Source organism: Amphiura filiformis, chromosome 18 (genome assembly GCF_039555335.1).
Source record: "Amphiura filiformis chromosome 18, Afil_fr2py, whole genome shotgun sequence".
Lineage (NCBI taxonomy): Eukaryota > Metazoa > Echinodermata > Ophiuroidea > Amphilepidida > Amphiuridae > Amphiura > Amphiura filiformis.
In genome coordinates, this window is record NC_092645.1 from 28,053,665 (window position 1) to 28,075,614 (window position 21,950).

Consider the following 21,950-nt stretch of genomic DNA (forward strand, 5'->3'; position numbering starts at 1 on the left):
CTTTCTTTCTTTCTTTCTTTCACAGAGCCTGCCGCAGAGTTTCTATTCTTTCTTTCTTTCCTTCCCCTCGCCAAAAAGCAGCTAGGGCGTAAGGGATATAATTCATTTCTCAAACAGTTGAATATTATCACAATTTTGACTTTTGATTTCAAAATCTTTACTTAATGCAGTAAAATATCCACAGCAAACAGCAAGGCCCGCTAATTAGTGTATTGCATTTCGAGTTAGTGTATTGGAAACAAAACCTGCGATTTACCTGACAACAAATCGAATTTTCTATAATGGCAACACCATATGTGGTACAAATCGTAGAATAGAAACTCTGCGGCAGGCTCTGTGGTATCTCATATCGTGTAAATGGTATGCTTAGCCTGAGTCGCTCGGCCTATCTCGAAAAAAATCGCCATGCGTAGCTTTTAAAAAACGAGAGGATTCGCCGTACTATCACGGCAATTTTTGACACGAAGATATAGGGATGATGACGCGGGGGGCTAAATAAATATGTATGCGAAATATTCTTTACACATCAAAATCCTTTACACTTCCTATCAATATTTTGCACAGTCTGTACTTTAGTACCAACAATGTATAATTTGCCTCAAGACTGTGTGGGCGGAAAGGGAGGTCATAAAAACATTCAGTCCGCGATGGGGGAGGGGGTCACTGACATATTCATGACCCCTTTCCGAAAAAATGACATCCCCCTTAACTATACATTACAGGTATAGTGGAAATCTATCTTTTTAATTTAAATTAATAATAGGAAATGAAGAAACTGAAACTGAACAATAACGAAAAAGATGTTAAAACACCCACGTCCACAATGTTTGGCATAGGTAGGGAATATTGATTGATAAGATATCGGGATATTGAATCATGGTATACCAATGATAATTCGTTCAAAGGTTAAATGCAATCATAATTATCATTTTCAATCTGTAAATATCGACGTGGTGTATTGAAAAACTAGTTAATCTCTAAACTATAGGGCCTACTATTTATCTACATGCAAGTGCAAATATCAACTATTGCTTGCCGCTAAGTTTCTATTATTTCATTTTATTTGGAGATAATAAATAATAGTTATAACAAAAATAGTGTTGTCCGATTGCCAGGTTTATTATTATTACTAATATTTATTTTAGATTCATCATGGCTGCCTCGATGACCTCAAAATCCCGTGACCTTACCAAGTGCAGTAAATGTCATCAACTTCTCAAGTCTCCCCGTAGTCTTCCGTGTTTACACAGCTACTGTGCAACCTGCTTAGACGACCAAGCCAAAGATTCACCTATAAGCAAAGTGAAATGTGTTGAATGTGGTGAAGAATTCGACATCCCACCATGTGGCTTGAAAGAATGGCAACCACTGGCGATAGTCCATCGGCTAACGGAGCAGAAGGCAATGCAGATGGAATTGATGTCAAAAGAAACGATTCACTGTACTTCGTGTGTCTGGTTCGGCGTGGAAGGTATTTGTAATATGATCGATTAATAATAATCAGATTAGAATAATACATTTTACAAGTAAACTAGGCTCAGAATATTATTATCATTAAGGGAAGGGGTATGAACGTTTGGACAGTATTTATTGTGGGACATTAGAGCACATCAGACATATCGAATTGCATTCTGAATACGAAGAATGGCCTTCTGATATCAAATAATTTTGATTTTTTGAAATTCGCAATGTAATTTTGATTTTTGAAATTCGCAATGTAATACACATTTTATGGCAAATCATTAAAATTGATATTTTTGATATTTAACAGTACTCGAAGTAAACTTTATAAATCTGATGATTTCTACCTAAAGTGTATGTAGGTGGGATGAAAAGCCGACGATCAATTGAAAATTTTGAACTTTCGTATTGAAGATATGATTTTTTTCCCAAAACACCAAAAAAATAGGTCTTTTGGGGGGAAAAATCCATATCTTCAATATGAAAGGTCAAAATCTTCAATTGATCGTCGGCTTTTCCTCCCAGCTACATACACTTTAAGACTATATCATTAAATTTATAAAATTTACTTCGAGGACTATATATATGTGACCAAATCCACCACGAATGAGCCGTAAATGTCCTCAATTGTATTCTGAGTTACAGTGTAAAATGGGCATGAAGGTCGTATTCATAGGTACCCCAATTTGGTGCTACGTGTACCTCATTTAATGAGATACACGTAGCACCAAATTGAAATACCTATGAATATGACCTTCATGCCCATTTTACACTGTAACTCAGAATACAATTGAGGACATTTACGGCTCATTCGTGGTGTACGATCACATATCTCAAATGTGAAAAATATCAAATTTTAATAATTTGTCATAAAATTTGTATTATATCGTGAATTTCATAAAATGAAAATTATTTGATATCAGAAAGACATTCTTCGTATTCAGAATGCAATTCGATAGGTCTGATGTGCTCTCATGTCCCACAAAAATGCTGTCGAAACGCTCAAAACGCTCATTCCAGTTCCCTTAACCACTGGCATTATGCTTATGGTTCACAATATGTGCACCAAGTGGTAGACGCATTCATTCACAAAGAAGTTTTCTCAGTTCAAAATGTTAAAATATAAAGTGTCCAGGTTTTACAAAAGAACATCAAGACTGTAAACCATTTAGCACCGTCCCTCCCCTTCCCAAAAATGATTTTATTAAACCTATTTTGTTTTACCATTTACCGTTTACAGAAGAAAGGGACGACAAGTCAGTTCCACCTACTGCCGTAGCTCGATGTACGGAATGCGATGACTACTTATGTAAACAATGTGTTGCCGTCCACAAATCACAACGACGAAGCAAAGACCATCCTGTTATTACACTCGAAGAGCTTCGAGCAGGCAAGGTCCCGGATGCCAGTGCTATTGAGCAGAAGATGTGCGTGAAACACAAAGGAGAATCTCTGTTATTCTATTGTGAAACGTGCGATGCCCCCATCTGTCGCCAGTGCGTTGTCGTCACACATAGTCATCCAGAACACAAGTATTCTGAGATAGAACAATCCGCCAAAGAAAGGTATCAAACGCTTCAACAGCTGCACGAAAGCTCTGGAAAGAATGAGGAAGAAGTCAATAAAGCTTTGCAGGATATTCGTAAGAGGCGACGGGAATTTGATCTAGCTATATCCGAAGCTAGGATCCAGATCAAAGACACCGTCCAGAAATTGAAATCTTCCTATCTAAAACGCCTTGATGAGGCACGGAAGGTCGTCGAAGAGGAGTTAAACACCATAGAGAAGGAAGGGCTAGAAAGCATCAAAACCTCCGATAACCAGCTGCTTTCTATCATATCGCGCGTATCAACAGCAAAAGCGATCACCGAAATACTAAAAGAAAGTGGATCGGAATTTGAGCTCGCGTCTGATTACGGAAGTCTGAAAGCTGTGTTGCAAGAAGTTGTTGCAGCAGAACCTGCTACGATCATTAACGCTGGACAGAGGGTGACTGAAGTAAAATTCGAGGAAAACACGGTTCAGAATTCAGACAAGATTGTCATTGGTCGACTTTGGTCGCCCGGAACACGACGTAATCGCGAATTGAAGGCTATAAAGACACCTGTCTTGAAGATGGAATTCGGAAATGACGGATACGAGAATCTATCCAATGCACTAGATGTTGCCGTGACACCAAGAGGAGATTTCTTGGCGTCACATCAAGAGGAAGTATCATAGTCAGTCCTTACTGTGCTGACACAGGAATCAAAGAAGTCCACATCATAGATGGCACAGGGAAGATCCTGTCCAAAATTCAGACTCCCATCGGAGTTTCGTCCTGGATTCCCCAAGGTCTGGTAATTAGCACCCATTTTAAGGTTGACGGAGACGAAGACGAGGTACTTGTAACTGATCGTGGCAACGGACACGCAATACATCGATACTCCGCTGCTGGGAAGTACATTGGTTGCGTTACGAAAGGTGTCTCAAGCGTACAAAGCTTGACGCTATCTGGTGATGACAATCTACTATTTGTGGCAGATTGCAATTCAGTGAAATGTTGTGAGATTTAATGTATTGAAAATACCTAGAATTGCTAACTGAACGCAATAAAGTCATGGTCCTTTAAAGCACGAACTATGTTTCTGTGTATATAAACATGATAAAATCAACTTGTCATGCTGTAAAAATGAATATAGATTGCACTATTAGAATATATTATTAGTTCCACTGTCAACAGTAGACTTCGGTTGTATATATAAATGCGCATATATAAATGCGCACGTGACCAGATGGCTAGCGCCATATTTGCATTACATCACTGTCAATCACTGAAATGGCGATCATTGAAGGAGTGGCTACAGTTGTGACCTTGTTTCGTGGCTAGCACTGGCAAGGAACATTGGCTGGAGGTTCGATGCTATAAATTTGCAAGGATAAATCATGGATATCAAAGGATCATGATTATTGCACAGCACCCCCATGTACAAACATAACTAATGTTTATTTATTTATTTTTATTTATTTATTTTTATTTATTTATTTATTTATTTATTTATTTATTTATTTATTTATTTATTTATTTATTTATTTATTTATTTATTTATTTATTTATTTATTTATTATTTATTTATTTATTTATTTATTTATTTATTTATTTATTTATTTATTTATTTATTTATTTATTTATTTATTTATTTATTTATTTATTCGACAAAAACGAAAACCCTGTTCTATTTTGGGAAACAAATTTTTCCTGTACAAATGAATGCCGACCCCAAATTTCGGAAATTTCAGGACAATTTTTTTTTTGTATTTTCTCAAATTGAAATTTATTTACAGATTTTTGTGATTTTTTGGGTTATTTAATTTTTTTTTTTAAATACCAACCGACCGACCGACCCTACTTGAAAGGTCCGTTCGCCCGTAGAACAGGGTTTCTCTCTTTCTCGCCTTACTTATAATTTTATAAATATTATTTGTCCCCCCCTTCCCCAAAACCAACCCTCCCCCTTTTACACTCATAAATTAATTGTTTTTTGCTAACTTTCCCTTCCGTGTAAAGTAAAACTTTATAAGCCGGTTGAATCAAACTGAACAAAATTGACGTATACAATTACAATATACCATGACAATAATGTGTATGATCTAGATCTAACTTACTAGCTGAATAAATCTCCAACCATGCATCACATACGTGATTGTACGTCATATTGTCATATAACGTATGAGCGTGATGTATAGCATACGAGTCTTCCTCAACATCTTCCAGCCGGGATGATTAGATCATGTACAGTCATCTACGTGTTTATACTCTAAATTGTACGTCAAAGGGTGACAAAGGGCGTACAGATTACCGATTTAGCATGGGGGACACAAAAGGTGCTTAAAACACATTTTGAATTTGTTTTTTTGTCAATTTGCGAGCGAATGAGTAAGTTAGAATTGAGGAGGTCGGGCGGGGACATCTAGCCTATTAGTTTGAGCGGGTCATTATACCGAAAAGGGCTAAAGGTATAGTTTCCTCAATTTACGTTATAATTAGAGTTACAATTAGGGTCAGAGTTATGTTCATTGGCGGCACTACGGGGGATACTTCTCTTGACTCCCAAATAAATAAATCCATGACCCCTTCCTTCCGAAGAAAATGACAGCCCCCTAAGTTCCCTACGTGCAAACATTATCAAATAACATCATCGGCAGGTACCCGGTTCTGACCTTAATGCCAGTAAGAATCACATTTCGTCATCAATATGGCCAATTGCCACGCCCATTTAGCACGGAAATAATGAAATATAACTTTTTAAATCAGCTATATCTAGCTTTTCCGTCATAATTTTTTTTTTTTCCGTAATGGAAAATCCAAATAAAGAGTTTATGTTTCGGGTCAAATTATTTTGCCCTTTGCAATCAATGCCACTATTTTGCAAAGCCAATTTTCCTTGTAACCTGTCATTTTCGCCTATACTTTTGCGTGTGGAATTTGTGCACATCCGGGTACCTTACATCGTTGAACACGGTATGGCGACTTGTAGATGTCACGTGCGCATTTATATATGCGCATTTATATATATACCCGAAGTCCACTGGTCAATAGGGTTCATGTAATACTTTTGTGAATTGGGCATGTTTGGATGCATAATACCATGTAATTCTGGTTAATTAAGTGTCGTATTATAGCACCATGAGCAAGGCGTAGAAAGTTTGTATGGAAAAAAATCTTTCACCATATTTCTGTTTTCATCAATCACCTATCCTATTGAAGGAAAGTGACCTGATATAATTGGAAACTCAAATTGTTTAAAACTTACGTATAACATAAAATGTTGTTACTTTCAAACATTCATGCAAAAAAAAAAGTTAATTGTAAATAAGAAAACTTATGGAATTACTGACATTTAAATAGCGTGATACTGGTAGTCTACAGTGTTTTAATTAATAATAACCATCATGATCCTGTAATAAACTGAGGATCCTATTTTTCTCATAAACATATTGAAATTAGGGGTTCCAAATCGGTGTGTTTCCGAAGATATCATCAAAAAACTGTTGAATTAGTCTCAAACGTGGTATACCACAATTGAGACTAATTCGATAGTATTTTAATTATTTCGTCAGAAATATACCGATTTTGAACGCCAAATTTCAGTATGTTAATGAGAAAAGATATGATACCAAAAATGTGTATGAACATTTTTGCGCGCCCGCACCACTGGTATTGTATTCTTTCCGTCTTTACGTCACAACACCTAGTGATGAATCTTCAAAAGTAAAGACATTGGAGAAGATGAAAACATTTCTTTTTTATTAGGGAGCACGGTGGCCGAGCGGAACGGGCTACGACTCATAATCGGAAGGTTGCGGGTTCGAGCCCCGGCGATGCCATCGTGTTGTGCCCCTGAGAAAGGCACTTTATCTCAGTTACTCCTCTCCACCCAGGTGTGAAATGGGGAGCTGTTATGAATAATGTCCATTGAGCGCCGCCCAAAGGTATGAGCATGCCTTGGGCATTGTATGGCAGCTGACATATTCTAACGACGGCGGAATAAATGTAAAGCGCTTTGGTACATGTTCACATGTGAAAGGCGCTGTATAAATACCGTAAACGTTCGCCTAATGGCGCTATGGAGTGCATGGAAATGAGAGAGCGCCATCCCTGTAAAAGCCGACTATTATCACTGATCATTAAGGGTACGTGTAGTTAAAGGGTGAAACCTATCGACACATACAATTAATTATGAACAAGATCGAACAAAATTTGTTCATGATAATGCAGCGGTAATCATTCACCTGATACGTTGTGGCCCAGTGAGCAAAGCATTATACTATAGTGCGAGGATAAAGAGAACTTGTGGAAAAGATTGATGGTTCGAATCTCATGCAGTAATTTCTGACAGATTATGATGTCTGTCAATGTTTTTTTTTTCTGATTTGAGGAAATTTTATTCTCTATTTTATCTTTAACATTGTTTATATAATTTTATTATTAATTTTTATCTTGTATGTGTCTTTTTTCATGCTTTGTTTTTATCGTTTCATTTTAATCAAATGTTGTAATGAACCTATTTGATTGTATAAGCATTTGTTATGTGTGTGAGACCAACTGTCGTGTGCGACAAGTCTTTCAATTCGCGCGAGTGTCCTTGCCTATGCATCAGTGGTCATAAGAGGTATATAATTTTATTCGAAAGAGGGGTCCCAAATATACGGGGGTCATAAAGTCTTGGAAAGAATATTAGGAGGGGGTCATAAAATGTTTTATGACTAAAATGTAGGGAGTCACACGATGACCACAGAAAGTGTGTTATTTTATTCAAAAAGACTGATTTCAATACAATTTTGGGGTTTGGGATCATAAAACTTTTGTTGCCGAAATAGGGGGTGCGCAATTTTATTGACGCAGACTTTTTGTAAATTTGGGACCCAAAAAAAAAAAAAAAAATGATAGCCCTCTAAGAGGATTCAAAAGATAACCTCTGCCCCAATAATCCCTAGCTATATTTGTTTGAAACTGTTCCACGGAGGATGTATCATAATCATAGGCTCAAGCTGTGTTCACACATGCACTTATTACCGGTAATATTTTATCTAGGCTTATGTCCGATCGAATTAAATATTTCCGCTAATCCCTTAGTGCGTCCACATTTGTCGGCAATAGCGCTATACGCTGGCGAAGTTACGTAATAATCGGATTAACTACCATAGCAATAGGTGAATCATGCTGATTAGTTGCACCTGTAAGATTAGTATCTTTGAAAAGACCGGTATTGTATTCAATCTATGATTGCAGACATACAGGTGATGAGTGCAACCTGCTTGTAGTACAGCGCGAAATGTTCAAAATTGTTTTCACCTATTGCTATGGTAATTAATCCGATAAATGACGTAACTTCGCCAGCGTATGCCCGACGTGTTATGTCCGTTAAAGCCTATTACCGGTCATAAATCTCTTCTTTCTACATGAGCATCATCAGAAAATTTAACCCGATTTTAAATGTTTTCACTGAAAATTCACTTTCAATAAACGCCCCTTTTTAGAACAAATTACAGACAATGCGGTAGGTATGCCATGTAAGAAAAATGCAAATTCAAAAGTTCCAAAATTAAGACCAATTTTGTATTTATGTAGGTTCTATTATTATTATTATTATTATTATTATTATTATTATTATTATTATTATTATTATTATTATTATTATTATTATCATTATTATTATTATTATTATTATTATTATTATTATTATTATTTTAGTTTGACAAAGTAGTCCCATTTTACAGTAGACTTAGCTCTATATCGCATTTTATACATGTAGGCCCTACTATGGTGGACATCTTTGAAAAAATGTCAAAAATCAAAAAAATTACACTGACTCCCATCATCATGCTTTTTTTTCTTGGGGGTCCCAAATTTACAAAAGTCGGCTTCAATAAAATTGCGACCTCCCCTATTTCGGCAGCAAATATTTTATGACCCCCCACCGTTTACACCCCCAAAAAAAACAGGCATCAGTCTTTTTGAATAAAATAAACACACTATCTGTAGTCATGCTGTGTTGTGACTCCCTACATTTTGGTCATCAAAATATTTTATGACACCCCCTATTTTTCTATCCGTATATATTTGGGACCCCCTAATCATCTTATAAAATGCAATTGCATGCCTTTCTGTTATCATGCTTATGGCTTAATAAATTTCATCTCCATCTACATCCAGGGCCATACTACCCCCCCCACTGAACCCTCTGGGGGTTAACTTTTGGCTACCCCCCCCCCCCGAAACTCGCCGCCGCTCGCCCAAACTCGATTTTTAGTGAGCGATTTTCCACTCGCCATAGACACTAAATATCACTCGCTGCGAATCTCCCAAAATCAGCCACTGAATCAGCCATTTCAGTATTTAATCGATGCTGTACTCCTCCAAGCGTAGAAAGTGAAAAATGTTAGCGCGCTTCGCGCGCATTTCAACATAAATGTACATAAATACCGTGTCAAGACAGAAACTCTACTTGATTATTTCCTAAATAAGTGATATTTGTGAAAATTCGACCACTCGCCTACAATCATGCTAGCGAGTGATTAACCACTCGCCTTTAAAATCTAAACGGCAAGGCCTGCATCCCGCTAGTTTATATTAATATTTTCAGCTGCAGCCATAAATTACTCTGCTTAAAATTTTCCGCGAGTGATATAGGCCTACTCACAATTATACCCGACAGCCCAATAGTGCTGCGTGTCCACACGTAATTACTATTACCGGACGTAACGTTTCGATCGGTCTTAACAGCTCTTAACTCTGGTCATCTTCAGCCTTAAATTGTCGGATTTAAAGCACATTACGTCGGATATAGTAATTTTTTTATATCCGACGCTCATTCACACTGCCACTTATATCCGATACTATTACCGACGTAATTTAAGTCCGGTAATAGTCCGACTGTGTGAACACGACGAGTCGGCAATAGCTCTATGTCCGACGTGTTTACATCCGAGCTATTACCGGTCATAACTAACCGGAAATGGTCAGCAGAGCTAATGTCTCCTTCTCTTGCCAGTTCATTCCTCTATTGCGTTTGATATTCGCACATGCATCCATGATGATTTTGTTTTATCTCTCACTGGTCACACTAGTTATACTCTGCTTCAAATCAGTTGCGCGAGTGATTTAATTTAACCCGGAAGTGTTCTTCACGCTGAATCACGCAGAAAGGTGAAAGGTCACAGTTATATCCGACAGCCCAAAAGCGCTGTTCAGTGTTCACACGTAATTACTATTACCGATCGTAACGTTTCGATCGTTCTTAACAGCTCTTAACCCTGGTCATCTTCGGATTTAAATTGTCGGATTTAAACCACATTACGTCGGATATAGTTATATCCGACGCTCATTCACACTGCCACTTATACCCGATACTATTACCGACGTAATTTAAGTCCGGTATTAAGTGGTTTAAGTCCGACTGTGTGAACAAGGCTTGAGTCTTCAAATGATATAAATAAAATTTGAATGAGTGAACGAACAAAATCATACCATGGAAGAAAGAGATGAGAAGGAACCACAACGACTTCGATCGGCCAAGTTTTAATCCGCTTAGCTATTGACGCATGGAAAGAAAAGCTATCAATGGTACCTCCTTTCATGTATATTCCATTTACCGCGATCGATGCTTGGCGAAATCATTACTGGAAAAAAAACCTATATCAAACCCATCCACGAACAACAAATGCTACCCGGAAGTAAGATTCTGGAATTTCACTGATGCTCTGAACATGCATAGTAGCTTTGTTTTGGGATCTACAGTCAAACTGTTTTCTTGATCGTATTGTGTAGAAAATGTCCTTTAAAACATCGAAAAGGTCGTCAAAATCGGCTGTTTTTTTGCTGAGTTTCAGCTTTAGCAATAACGATTTAAGATTTTGGTGACTTTTTCGATGAAAAATTGATGTAAAATGTTCTTAAATAATGCACAATGTTCCGGTTGAGTCCGGTACATAAAACCTGTTTAATTTATTAGTTTATATGTGTATAATCGTAACTAGCTAACTCGTTTCAGTGCCAAAGACTGCCAACTCTGAGAAAAAAGTCATCAAAGTTCGGGAAAATTGGGCAAAATGGAAGAAAAAGGTGTAGGCCATCAATGACCGATGATCACGTCACCAGAGAAAATCCTATAGGGTGCTTGCACAGAAGGTCATTAGTTCAAATCATCCTTCAGACACGCTCCAGAAGACATGCAAATACATGGAGTACAATACCAATCACATATTTAACGCGGGGTATTGATCAAAGTAAATCCTCATGAATAACAATGCCTCATTTCAAATATATAGTTTTAGTTTTGGTTTTGGTTTTGGTCACGTGGTTTCCTATTGTCCTGCCTAACCACTTGAATCATAAGATATCGAACTCATTGTTTCTACCTTTTGTTTAAAACCGAACATTTGTGTCAGTCAGTTTCGGTTTTGGTTTCAGTTTCTTATAAGTGGTGTGGATCGTAAAATTATTTGATTTGAAGTTACCTACTCTTAGTATACAAAAGAAATGTTTAAATTTCGCAGTGCAATATTCACGAGCAGAGAAGTCGAACAAAGCAGTCTACATTTGAAAGCATTGATTTAGTTTGAAAGCATTGACTTGAGACTACGAATTAGCCTAAGCTGATTTCACTGTGAAAATATATAGACCATCGAAATATTTCCACAGACATTACAATAGGCACTTGACAGATTATACACAACTCTATTTATGTGCATGTCGCATGACGGAAGATCAATATCATAGAAAGCTGGTTTAAACTAACTTTTATTCAATTTATTTATTGGAGAAGAGAGAGAGAGAGAGATAGAAGAGATCGCCAGGGAAAGAGGGTATGTGTGTGTGAGGGGGAGGGGGTAAGGGTAAGGGAGAAAGAGAAACAGAGGGGAGAGAGCATTGGAAGTGGGAAGGGAAGGAGGGGAGAGGGGGCTCAAGAGTGGAGTGGAATAATAGGGAAGAGTCGATATCGAGTGTGGGGAGGGGGGAGGGTGGAGGATATATATAGGTGGCGGAGGAACATAGGTAAGAGGTATGGGTTGTGCTTTCCGGGAATAATCTAATTCATAATCAAATCATCTACATCATCATGCATCGTTTATATTTCAGACAAATTAACAAAACACCCCCACCCCCACCCCTCAATATATGCACATGATGTCTATGCATAACTTATCAACTCGGGTGTAATTTTATGGTGTCATGGAAGTGTGCCACATACGGCAGAGAGCATCAAAAGTCGTCCGCGTTGATAGATATCGATAATGAAAATGTTAGCACAATAGGATATTATATACGCATGGTTATAGGCCATTATACGTTTGATTATATATACCCTCTTGTGTCCTCCCAGCACAATAGTGTTATGATTGCATACCAGTTCATCTCCACATTTTAATCCCTTGATTTTTGGTTTCTGAACAATAGAGAAACCAAAACTATATATTTGAAATGAGGGATTGTCAATTAAATGTCGGTAAAGGGAGTGGACAAAGTGAATGCGTTCGTTGTGGTTCCTTCTTATCTCTTTCTTCCATGATCATACAACGACCAACTGAATAGAGGCTGTGCATATGACGTATCATCCCGTAAATATGGCGGACTACTCAAATGCATTCAACAAAAGCATGACTACATCTACCGCGACAGTTTGTCTCACACACATAACAAAATGCACTACGATCAAATAGGTTGATGACAACATTTGATTGAATGGACTGCACTGCGCCATGATTAAAATACGGGGAAGAAACCGGTTCAAATCCTTTGTTTGGAGCCAATCGATAAACGCAAGGCCTCTATAGCTATCATTGAATACTGGCTAGGATTCCACAACACAATGAGAACATGTTATAAGGCGCTTTGGAAGGCACACACTACCCCAATGGCTTTCCATATTATGTGCACTCAACAACTATTCAGTATCGAAGCCCGGTATCGAAGTTACGTAATGTTACTGTGAGCGTGTTTATAGTGAATATACCGCATTTTGAGTGTACCGTATACGATAATCCTTGTATATATACCGATACCCTTGCTGTTTATAGTGAGACACAGTTACCGCACAAATTATATACCAACTAACATTATCGTACATTTGCAATGACCCCGAGGTCACATGGGGAATTTGTAAATATTGTGGCGCGAGCTATAAACAGCCCATTCAACAATATGATCATGGCGGTGAATATGTAGCTTCTGTTTTGAAAACTCTTGGGGGTGAGAATCGTACCAAATGTCCTGCGCGCATTCTACGCATCATGAAGAAGCTCCTTCTTCCGGTAATACCGCACACAATTTATACTGGTGTGTTTATAGTGGGAATATCTCGCCACAATATCCTTCGGTTGAGAAGGATATCGATGTACCGTACATACATATACTGCTAGTGTTTATAGTGGGCAAGTATCCGGATAATCTCTAACCGGCTAGAAATTGTACCGCAATGTACCGCACATCTGCTCCCACTATAAACACGCTCATTGTCAACGGGATCACGCGCTTAAGTAATGAACCACGATCGTAACAATCAGTACAGAAAAAAGGCATCTAAAATAGCGTGATTGTAATGATCGCCATACAAACAGTGCTTGGTTCCGATACCATCACGGAGTTACGTAACTACTTCGTGGTCTGATAGTTATATGATCAATGGTCTGATCTACTTGGGTTCGATCCTTTTAATAAAAGAAAACAATAGCTGATCATTTATAATGCATAAGGCTGAGTTCACATAGAAGTATACGGTGTACGGTATTCGCTATAAGTAGGGATGACCACTGTTAATACAGTTTCCACTAGAACGATTTTTCATTTACTGTGTGCGTGCACTCACACACGTATTGTCTATGGAGAAAGTGATCGATACAAGAAATCCCAGGCCTGTTAAATGGCGTACATACTTGTTTTGATCCAAATGTAGGCCTATATCAGGGTGTTTCAAGAAATTCCTGATTCCACCAGAAAACATTAACCAAACTTTTTCCCGTTTGGTCAGTAAAATAGAGAGGACCTTCCTTCATGAAGAGATCAACTTTTTTTAATGAAAAATTTAATGAGATGAGAACTACAACAGGTTCAAGTGACACCATTCCGTGCATCAGGTGTTCAAACGCAATTACCTCCGAATTTGGAGTGAATCAGACAAGCAAACCTACATACTCATAAAATTTAACTATTTTTGAAGACAAAATGTGCAGGATGTTAAGAAATTTAAGAATGTTTAAGCCTACCGCGGCCCATCTCAAATCTTTTACTTCCCCGTGCACTACTCACTACCTAGTCTGTGTTACAGACCGTGTACCTATATCCATAGGGAGAGAAACTACTGGGAACCACACACTCTCGGAAACCATAGTGGGCACATGCACACACAGTGTATTGCTCAATGTAGTAAAGATAACCTTTGAGTTGGAGCAAATTTCTCAAAATTGGTAGTGATTAATGTTACCAAACTTATGCCATGATGAAATATAATAATTTTTGAAGATAAAATGTGCTGACCTTAAAAGATTGAACAATGTTTAAGACTACCGCTATTCATTTGAAATAATGCACTTATTGTTCATCTCCTCTATGGAGATATTTTCCATGGCGGCCATCTATGATCATGCTTGAGGTTTCACCAAACAAACCATGGGTTTTGAGGTCTTATATTTTTTTGTTGTATGTCAACAAAATCGATTAAATTTTCAGGATGATCTTATTTTCATGTTGTTATAAGCAAATATAATGTTCCAGATAACGCTAGTTAATAAATACATTAAGAAAAAGTACCTTAAAGTTGCACTTTCTGTTAGTATTCCTTTTTGGACTTTATCTTTTTAACATGTTCTGGCAGCCCTATATAAAACCGTGACACTCGAAAGGCCATATCTCTGGAATGAAACGTCCGATTAAGATTATTTAAACGCCAAAATGTTTCTTTCATCAATTCCAAGCCAATAAGTTAGGTCTGAATCAATTTAAAAGTACTTCAATTTTTAGTGGACATGCCTACTATAAGAAATACGCTCATTCGTTCAGGCTGAGTTCATATAGGAGTATATGGTAAGTTTTACGTGCAAATGAGTGGATTAACCTGTATTAGGTATGACGATTAGCATTTCAGGGACTTCGTGGGGTTCATTTTAAATTTTGGACTTTTTGAATCATATACAAAGACAACAATGTTAGAATGAGATTACCACTAGTAAGATAATACAAAATAAAGCACACATGTATGTATAATGTTGATAAGCATTCTGCCATGTAATATAAACCACACACTTTCCTTTATTAAACCCATTTTTTGTTCAAAAGTCATTCTCTAGCAATGAATGTGTTACAAGTGGACTTTTATACATACTGGATTTCAATCAATGTGTTACAAGACTCAAATCATGGAATTGGGTGATTCTTTCATACATGCTATTTTTCACATGCCCAATAGACAAAGAGAATGAATTTGAGTTGTTCTTTCATGCATATGACAGGCCTATGTATAGCAACAATTTCCCATGCTTAACTCAATTTGGCCAAATTATGGACTTAGGTGGCTTTTGTATTCATATATTCAATTGTTAAGTTTTTTCCTAGCTGTTTTGTTGGTGGAAGATCAAAGATATGACTTTGGAAAGAATTAAGCAGTTTACTTTCAGCTATGATAGCAAATTTGTGGTGGCTGTGTAGTTGTGAAATGAAATGGGAACATCGTTGGCATCCAGGACTTATTTTTGCCTTATTGATATCATGAAAATCTAATTACATAGCAGGTAGATTAATATTTTTTTGTATCTTATTTTTGTCAAATACACCCCTTTCGAACTAAATTGAGCTGAAAATCGAAATAATTTTCTTTCTTTCGATGTTGTCATCATCTTGCTTGATCGACCATACATTTAGTTCAGGGCGCTATTAATAAGAGCATGCATTGGAACTTCAAAATTTTTTATGGTACATCACTGGGTTATATCGAGGGTTTGGTGCCAGAAAGCCCTATCTGCAACTCAAAGGTTGTTTAGGGGTGTGGACGTGTGTGTGTGTGTGTGGGGGGGGTGTCCACACAGGGGTCAAAAACTAAACGAAAATGATATGTTTTGGGATCATCTAAGGAACCTAAAAGTTGTTTTGGGTTAGTCTGGGGAGAGTTGCAAACTTTTGATAGAATGGGATAGAATTAGAGATAAGTCCTATAGACGAGTCCAATGAGCCAAGTCATGGTCAGAATTTGGTCGGCCATTTTCGGGTCCCCGTATGCACCAAACAGGTGTTGTGAGTGCCCAATTGGGTGGATTAAACCCGCTTAAAATTCGATGTTATATTCTTTTGTGTTGTAAACTGTCATCATTCTTATGTCTACGTGTAACACGGGTGATAGAATGCAGTTTAAAAAACACTTCAAGGCCGCATCATTTCACATTTTAGGTGAGGTAGCTGGGTACCCGTCGCGGCTATGGCTGCCATTGAGGTGTAGGAATGCGTGAAATTGGATTCGTCTATATAATCTTGTACACACAGTACAGCTATTAAGTGCCGGGATCTTAAGTTTCACGCACGTGGATCATTCAATCTATGGCGACAAGTGGAAAGAAGCTCGACTTCTTATTGATTAGAATTGATTAGATTGTCTTTCATTTGATTTCGAGTTTTTCTTGTAAACAAAAATTATAATGTCACTGATTCAAGTACTTTTGTGTATGAATTTTTCACAATGTCCCATGATAAAAAGTTGGTTATTTGTTCCCGATACATCCCATACAAATATAAACGTTCTTATTATAATTGTTAAATGTTTATGTTTAATATAATACAGTAAGCCAAATAATTAAGGTACTAGTTATGTTCACCCCTGTATATCCTAAATAAAGATTAATATGTCCATTGAGACAAACAGTCAATAGCTGTACTCTTTATCTCTGATTTAAGACCATATAATGTTGAAATTGTTTGAGAATTAAAGAAACGGTGATCTAAAACCTAATGAAGAAACGAAATCAAAAGTTGCACTTTTGTGTACTAATCAATGAAAGCAAGACGCTTGTTTTAATCATAGACTGTAGAGAGCAGTCTATGTTTTAATGTGGTAATCAGTGGAAGCACGGCGCCAGTTCTCCTATTCGCGAACGCTTTGTGTACAAATCAATAGGGCATGTAATGGAGCAAACTGCAACTTTTAAATTGGCATCTTCCTTGGGTTTTTGGATCCCCGTCTCTTTATTTCTTAAACAAAATCAACGAATAAGGTCTTAAATTCGAACTAAAAGATGCAGCTATTGGGTGCTGGTTCCAATTACGACATATCTGTCTTTGATTAGAATATAGGGGGGGGGGCAAAGAACCTTAATTCTTTGGCTTACTGTATTTGTGTTTTTAAAGTTTTCCAAAATGCATATTTTGTTGTCTGACATCAGCCTCTCACTGCTAGTTTCAACATGATGGATGCTATAAATCGTTTCCATCCTCAATATGTCTCAGCTCATATGTTGCATTTATTCAAAACCAATGCAAAAATCTTTCGGATCCTTTCCTGGTACGTGACCTATCAATAGATAAAAAACAAGATGATAGTTTATATGCCTAAAGTATTTATGATTAATTTTAAAGGTATTTTAGTCCGTCAATAAGTATATCGGTCACTGTAAACCCTTAGCTGTAACACTCTATTAAACATATGGGCGTTTCGCCATATGTACCTTTTCAGAAAAAAGGTTTCATAGTTTGAAATCTATTCTCCTACACATCGCACATCCAAAATAAAATATATAATACACTTTAAATTAATCTAAACGCATCCTAAACACTTATACCTGTCCAAAACACTCTAAATACTACCATTTAGCTAAACGACACGTGGCCATGTGTTTTGAACTCCCCACCCTTAGCGTTACATCACAAATATTATGATTTTTTACACTAATCAAGTTTCAAATTAGAATATCTCCACAACTATCAACCCTAAACTAGCAAAAGTATACATTTTTGGAAAGCTGAAGGCAAAAGCAACTCATTGTACAGGGTGACCTTGAAGTTATACAGGGTGGAATTAAAAAAATTCAAATAAAAAATGGGTCACTTAATGCATTGCTTATTACTAACTTGCAGTTATAAACTGAAAGTAAACAACATTGATTTGGTTAGAGGTTAAGGGGAGCCTACTGACTTTGGAAGAAAAAAATCACAACTGTTTGGTAATCTCGGAATACAGGGTGTCCCAAAATATGTTCAATTTTTTTTACAATTCAACATATTTTGAACTGAAACATTTTACCCCTAAGCCATACAAAAAAAAGTAAGTCCATATTTAGATTTCTCATCAAATTTCCTCTCAGAAAATGTAAACTTTGACTATGATAGGATAAGTAATTGAAAATTTTGGGCAACTTTTAGATTTGGAAGACATCCGCATTGCTTACTACAGTGTTTAATATGAAAACAGGTAGTTTTGCACATAAAAGTTTGCATTTCATAGACTAAACCAATCATAAAGAGTTCAAAATGATTAAAAACAATTAGCAGAATAAATAATCTTTCAAAAGAGCTCTTAACCATGTCTGTAGCCCATATGGATGCAAAGATATGATCAGTTGAGTCAACGCGCACACACAAAATCTTTATTTCCCATAGACTTTGCACATATACCGCCACCGCCTCATCCGCCACCGCCTCATCCCCCACCTCGGTCATTCTGAACTCAAACAACTCTAACTCCACTATCTTAGCTGATAAACAATTCTCCTTTAGAGGTCTGTTAGGGCACACATTTAGCTACAACATGACACCAAACACACTTCAATACCTTTTGTTTAAGCAGAGATATAACAATTTGAACGAGTCTCGATTTGGAAAAGCGTAACAAAACCATCATTTTTGGGTGGCGAGTTCAAAACGCGTGGCCATGTGGATATCAAACATCAACCTGTATACACGCTAATTAGTGGTGTTTAGTCTGTGTTTAGATTAGGCCCTTTACAATTCTTAGTTTCCGGTTTCCCGCCCACGTCCAAAGCAGAGAATTGCAAAATATTTAATTATTTTATTTATATTTTGGATTTTCTCTTTTAAAATAACTTTAAATGACTCCCATCATGCCCATTTACTATTTTCATATCAACTATAATGATGAATAAACAAAGAACATAACTGTACCATTACGTATGTATAAAATCAAATATAGTTGTAAAATAATTAAATGCATGTTCCTTGTCAAAACTGGTTGATGTAGGTTGCGACCACTTGTTTTAAAATAACAGATAATTAATAATTAACAATTAAAATTGAAACAGGAAACAGGAAACTAAGAATCAATTGTGAAGATGTAGTCTTTAGGATGTGTTTAGATACAAATTTAACTTTTTTATTTTGGATTTGTGATGTGTGGGAGACTAGGTTTCAAAATATGACACCACCTGGGCACCTTGACTTTCATCATAACCATGTAAGGTACCCAATTTATGATACAGTCCTGATTTGGTCTGTTTTGCTTCCACATCCCAGATTTTCTGCTATGACATATATAATAATAAACTATGGTATTCCAATGTTTTGGTAGGATTTTGCGATAAAGAAATTTATAATATAATTTTTGAAACAAAAAAGATTGCGCCATTTTTCGGCATAAAACTGGATTTAAATAAAATGTATTTTAATTCAAAATAAAGCCAACAATACAGGGCCTAAGTTCTGTTTCTTTCAGTTTACGGAAAATTACAGCATTTTGTGCGATTGCAATACGCCAATCACAAGCAGTCAAATCAAATCTACAAAATTGAAATAGTTCAAAAACATGATTCTAGACATTTGTGCCGCAGACTGTCCCACAGTCTCGGTCCCATCTCTGGGTAAGCAATTAGAGCTGAAATCACCTTGCCCTTCATTCCACAGATTAATACCATGACACCACTTAGCCCTGACTGCCAGCAACAAAGTTATAGCGCTCCTAGAGCACTGTGTGTCGACTCGACGAAACCTCAATTAATCTACAGACCAACTTGTTTATTTTTTATGAATTATGATAGCTCTCCTAATCCGAGACTGTTAAATTTTGAATAGAAAAGTTCCTTACAAATAATTGAATACATGAATACAAAACCCACCCAAGTCCATGGGAAGTGATTTTGAGAGAAAAACCTGTGTATCATTTTAATCCCTTCAGTTAGATTTACCTGGTCAATATGGTAAGTTTTACTTGCAAATGAGTGGATTAACCTGTATTAGGTATGACGATTAGCCTTTCAGGGACTTCGTGGGGTTCATTTTAAATTTTGGACTTGGGTGGTTTTTTGAATCAAATACAAAGACAACAATGTTATAATGAGATTACCACTAGTAAGATAATACAAAATAAAGCACACAGGTATGTATAATGTTGATAAGCATTCTGCCATGTACTATAAACCACACACTTTCCTTTATTAAACCCATTTTTTTCAAAAGTCACTCTCTAGCAATGAATGTGTTACAAGTGGACTTTTATACATAATGGATTTCAATCAATGTGTTACAAGACTCAAATCATGGAATTGGGTGGTTCTTTCATACATGCTATTTTTCACATGCTCAATAGACACAGAGGGTGAATTTGAGTTGTTCTTTCATACATATGACAGGCCTATGTGTAGCAACAATTTCCCATGCTTAACTCAATTTAGCCAACGTATGGACTTGGGTGGGTTTTGTATTCATATATTCAATTATCAAGCTATGTAACGTGACTGTGGCGTCAATTATGATAGATCCGCCCCATTCTCAATTCAAATATGGTAGGCACATAACATGTATGACCCAGTTCTATTGTCATTTTGCGCGCGCGTTGGTTATGATCAATAGATTATCAATGAAACCCGCTTCAAATATCGCCTTGCTTGCTGAGATCTACATTGATTGGTCAGGCTAAATAGCCGCTTACAAAAACGCCAAGACAGTGAGACCACAGTGAGATATATAGAAAACTCGTCTGGACCAGGATCGGTGAAAGTGAATTCCCACAAAATGCTGGGAAGTGGAAGGGAAATTGTCTACAGATTGGGAGGGTCCGTGTATCGGGTTTATTTCATGTTATATAATCTACATTACCAGTCGTTTTCCATGGACCCGAGGGAGAGTGTATTGTGCCGAGGCAACAGAGTCAATCATGTGTGGATTTTGACCGGCGCGTGAACTGGTATAGTATGGAAACACAATTATACATAACCATAAAAAGCCAAGCTAGTCTTAAACTTGGAAACCATGGAAAACGTTGGACCCTGTTGTTTGCAATTTCCTGAAATTCCTATTCTTTATCAGCACTTCACTCATTCATATTGTTGTATACACATTGTACATGTGCTAAACCAGGGCCGGATAGCCCAACATGGCCCATGAAGCATTTGCTTACCAAAAATAACAATAAAGCAATATATGAATACAAAAGTTATCAAAAACACTGAAAACAGCCCTTCAAACTGTTTGAACTTCTCAACGTGGGCCCTGCCCAACAAGGCAGACCACCCCTGTTGTATAAACGGTCAGGTCCACGGGTAATTTAAGAGCTTAAGAGCGTAGGGGGTAGGCAATTGTTGCTGAATGTTGAAATATTTCGTAATTTTGGGTTATTACTGGTGGGGTGGGGCTGGGGAAAGAGTTCTGACTGGCGGGAATTAGGCCTTATGCCTCCCATGGCGCCGCCACTGCACTTACCATGCGTAATTTTGACATCATTACATATTTCATGATATTCCTTGCTTGCCAGCAGTTTTTCCAGAGCTGGGTTCCACCACTCAAGAAAGTTAGAGTCTTTCCGAGTCATCATATTGAAGCCATTTAGTGCACATGCTTGCAGATTGCTTGAAACCTCATCAATAACGTCACTACCTCGGATCCACTGGGAATTTGAGAATATAGCATCAATCTGAAACGAAGTAAAATTAGTACATTAGAGAACCAAAAGAGGATGGACGATGTCTACTCAAGCTTTAAAAAAAATCTCAAACAGTAACAAAGTCCATGTTTGCCATTTAAA

General features: G+C 37.1%; 2 protein-coding genes across 2 annotated transcripts in view; one reads left to right on the top strand and one right to left on the bottom strand.

The window, feature by feature from the left end:
• Nucleotides 1–1,152: 1,152 nt before the first annotated feature.
• On the top strand, nt 1,153–3,681 carry LOC140139066 (E3 ubiquitin-protein ligase TRIM45-like). The gene is made up of 2 exons (XM_072160847.1): nt 1,153–1,471; nt 2,702–3,681. Exons 1-2 carry the CDS (start codon nt 1,153–1,155, stop codon nt 3,679–3,681), a joined length of 1,299 nt encoding a protein of 432 aa, XP_072016948.1.
• Nucleotides 3,682–17,248: 13,567 nt separating this feature from the next.
• Nucleotides 17,249–21,950, bottom strand: part of LOC140140097 (uncharacterized) — a 43,667-nt gene continuing 38,965 nt past the window's right edge. Inside the window, exons 7-8 of the mRNA XM_072161925.1 lie at nt 21,629–21,839; nt 17,249–17,492 (exon numbers count right to left, since the gene is read on the bottom strand). Of these exons, the coding sequence (XP_072018026.1) occupies nt 17,443–17,492; nt 21,629–21,839 (261 nt within the window). The 3' untranslated portion in view covers nt 17,249–17,442. The remainder of the gene's footprint in view (nt 17,493–21,628; nt 21,840–21,950) is intronic.

Coding starts and splice junctions, on each gene's coding strand:
- LOC140139066 (XM_072160847.1), top strand. CDS start 1,153: ATGGCTGCCTCGATGACCTCAAAATCCCGTGACCTTACCAAGTGCAGT. Junction 1,472..2,701: donor TGTCTGGTTCGGCGTGGAAG/GTATTTGTAATA, acceptor TACCGTTTACAG/AAGAAAGGGACGACAAGTCA.